Genomic DNA, 3,185 nt, shown 5'->3' with positions numbered 1-3,185 from the left:
TCGGTTTGGAGAGGGGTGGTACCGCCGAGAATTGAGCTCTTTGGGTGGTTTGTGCTTATTGGTAGAGTGAATACTAAGGAGAGATTGAGTAGACTAGGTGTTATTAGACTCAATGATAATCTATGTGTCCTATGTCAGAAGGAGATAGAGTCGGTGGAACATTTATTCCTACACTGTGAGCTAACATGGCAGGTGTGGTGCAGTTGGTTGAGGTCTCTTGGGGAGGTGTGGCTTATTCCTGGAACCATTAGGGAACTGTTTGAGCGATGGACCGGTATGCATAAGCGGAAACAAGATCAGAAGAAATGGCTCCCAGGCTTCTTTGCAGTTATTTGGAACATTTGAGTGGAACGCAATGCTAGGATTTTTCATAATCAGGAATCAGGTGTGGAGTTCGTAATAAGGAAGACGATGCTGAGTTACAACGAATGGACCGCGAGTGATCCGTTTGGTGGTTAATGGCGTTGTCGGAAGATATATGTTTTTATCTTTTATGAATACTTGTAGTTTCTTTTGTTGCTCCACATTAGTGTGTTGAGCTTATTTTGATTAAAAAAAAATATTATTTAAATTTTCAACATGAAGGTTCTGGACATATATGTTTCTCCCTTTTTTTCCCAAACCATTATCTCGTTGTGTCTACGAAAGTGCCCCCACGCGTTAGTATATGTATCTTGAAATATCAAAGATCATTTAATTTTCAATTTATATTATGGAACCTTTTTAAATGTTTTTAAAATATTAATATTCCGCTCGATCTACGACCCGGACACGCACCTTCACTACTAGCTGCATGACAGCGGTGGAAAACGAAGCTTTCTGGAAAGAGGCCTTCCCCCGTGGGCCCGCCCTACTGACAGGGTATATAAGGGGAGGTTCCTACCTCTCTCCCAAAGTACGTCACCATAACTTTTCCTCTTCACCACCTGCACACTCACTGACTTGAGCGTTGGAGTGTCATTGCAGGCAGGTGGCACCCCCCAACTCACGAAGAACCCAGAAAGTCTGTCGCTCACGCTTCTCATTCCCAGGATCCAGGCTAGGGCTAGGACCCACCTTCACACTCGACAAGCAACCCCAAGCCATCCGGTAACCGACCAACCGGACATTGGCGCCGTCTGTGGGGATCGAGCTGATATGGACTTTGTTTTGGTTTCTGGCGGGGCTGACGACGGAGCCGGGCCCCGCGGGAAGGGAATGGATCCCAGAAGCAGTAGGGTAGCCGCCGGAGCTCCTACTCGCGAGGGCACCAGATCCCCCCTCCCGCGGCTACCCGAGGGATGACCCTTTGGAGGAACAGGCAGTGACAGCACCAGAATAATACAAGAGCTGCGCCACATGGTGCAGAACTTAGAGCGAGAAGTAGCCAACCAGAAAAGTCGTCAGCCTACTCCAAGTCAAGAGCATTCCCAATCCCCTCAAAGAGGAGAAAGGAGTCTCCGAAGAAGTCACTCCAGGCGCACTCCGAGCCCCCGGACAGAATCAGAAAGTTAGGAAAGCAGAGATGCGCCAAGGAGACGATGAGATCCTCTGGTCTACACCCGATCACCGACAAGAGATACCGAAGAGGAAAATTGGGAAGACGATAGAGAACCAAGAAGAAGAAGCCGACCACAACAAGAACACCACAGAGAAAGGGCAAGGAGAGGGGAAAGCGACAGAGGACAAAGAAGAAGAAACCGACCACCATAAGTGAACCGCCGAGAAAGGACGAAAAGAGGCCGACCTAACAGAGAACATGGCAGGGAAAGGCAACCGATGGTCATGGGGGTAACTCCTTTCCACCACTCGATCCTTGGAGTACGGCTGCCAAAGCACTTTGATAAACCGACAGATATGAGGTACGATGGTACTCAAGATCCCCAAGAACATCTAACGGCCTTCGAGGCCAGGATGAACCTGGAAGGGGTAGGCGATGAAGTAAGGTGCCGGGCTTTCCCAGTAACCTTAGCTGGGCCAGTAATTCGTTGGTTTAATGCCCTTCTCCAGGACTCCATAACCACGTTTGCCGACATCAGTCGCACCTTCTTGGCCCAGTTCACCACGCGTATCGCTAAGGCGAAGCACCCGATTAATCTGCTAGGAGTGACTCAACGAACTGGTGAGCTAACCAGGAAGTACCTAGATAGATTCAATGATGAGTGCCTGGAGATCGACGGCCTAACCGATTCGGTGGCCAGCTTGTGCTTAACCAACGGGCTACTAAATGAGGATTTCAGAAAATACCTTACCACCAAGCCCGTCTGAACAATGCAGGAAATCCAGAACATAGCCAGGAAATATATCAATGATGAAGAAGTAAGCCAGGTCGTGGCAGACAATAAACGGCATCCCGCATACTCTAATGCACGCCCGTCCGGCGGCGGGGAAAGGTCTAAGGAACACTCCAGAGACGGAGGATCAGCCAAGACTTTCAAGCCTTTCCCCGTGTTGGAAAGTTCACCAACTACACCCCCTGGCGGCTCCAATCGTTGAGGTCTATCAGCAGATCGCCGGCAAGGGTATCTTGTCGAAGCCCCGACAACTCAAGGACAGAACGGGAGGAAACAAGAACCTCTATTGTGATTATCACAAGGGCTATGGCCAAAAGACCCAAGACTGCTTCAACCTGAAGGACGCCCTGGAGCAAGCCATTCGGGAAGGAAAGTTGGATAAGTTCTCCCACCTTATAAGGGAACCGAGGAGAAGGGACCGGGACCGATCAACCGAGGACAAAAGCCGTGCTGTAAGGCAAAGACGGGAACCCGAGGAGGACAGTGAGCGTGGCCTCACTGTGGTAAATGTGGTGATCGGAAGGGACGTCCCTCCCAGATCGAAATTGGCTAGCAAGAAGGACGCCAAGGTCTTAGCTATGTCCTCTGACTCCACGCCACCCTCCCGGAGGGTACCCTCAATATCATTCGGTCCCGAAGATCAAAGGTTTGACGAGGTTTCGGAGAAACCGCCGATGGTGATCACGGCCAGGGTGGGTACCGGCCTAGTAAAGCGAATCCTGGTAGACACAGGGGTTGACTCCAATATCATGTTCCGTAATGTATTTGATGCTCTGGGCCTACGGGATACCGACTTGAGGGGCCACCAACACGGCGTAGTAGGCCTAGGCGATAACTTCATCAAGCTAGATGGCGTAGTTTCCCTCTTGGTCTTTATTGGCGGAGGCAGGGGGAAGAGGTCGCTAATGGCGG

General features: G+C 50.4%; 1 protein-coding gene across 1 annotated transcript; it reads left to right on the top strand.

Moving 5' to 3' along the window:
* Window positions 1,759–2,247, top strand: LOC107632860. Its single transcript, XM_016336501.1, has one exon. It carries the CDS (start codon window positions 1,759–1,761, stop codon window positions 2,245–2,247), a length of 489 nt encoding a protein of 162 aa, XP_016191987.1.

The sequence above is a fragment of the Arachis ipaensis genome, chromosome B03 (assembly GCF_000816755.2).
Source record: "Arachis ipaensis cultivar K30076 chromosome B03, Araip1.1, whole genome shotgun sequence".
NCBI classification, from domain to species: Eukaryota; Viridiplantae; Streptophyta; class Magnoliopsida; order Fabales; family Fabaceae; genus Arachis; species Arachis ipaensis.
This window is presented reverse-complemented; position numbering and strand designations above follow the sequence as displayed.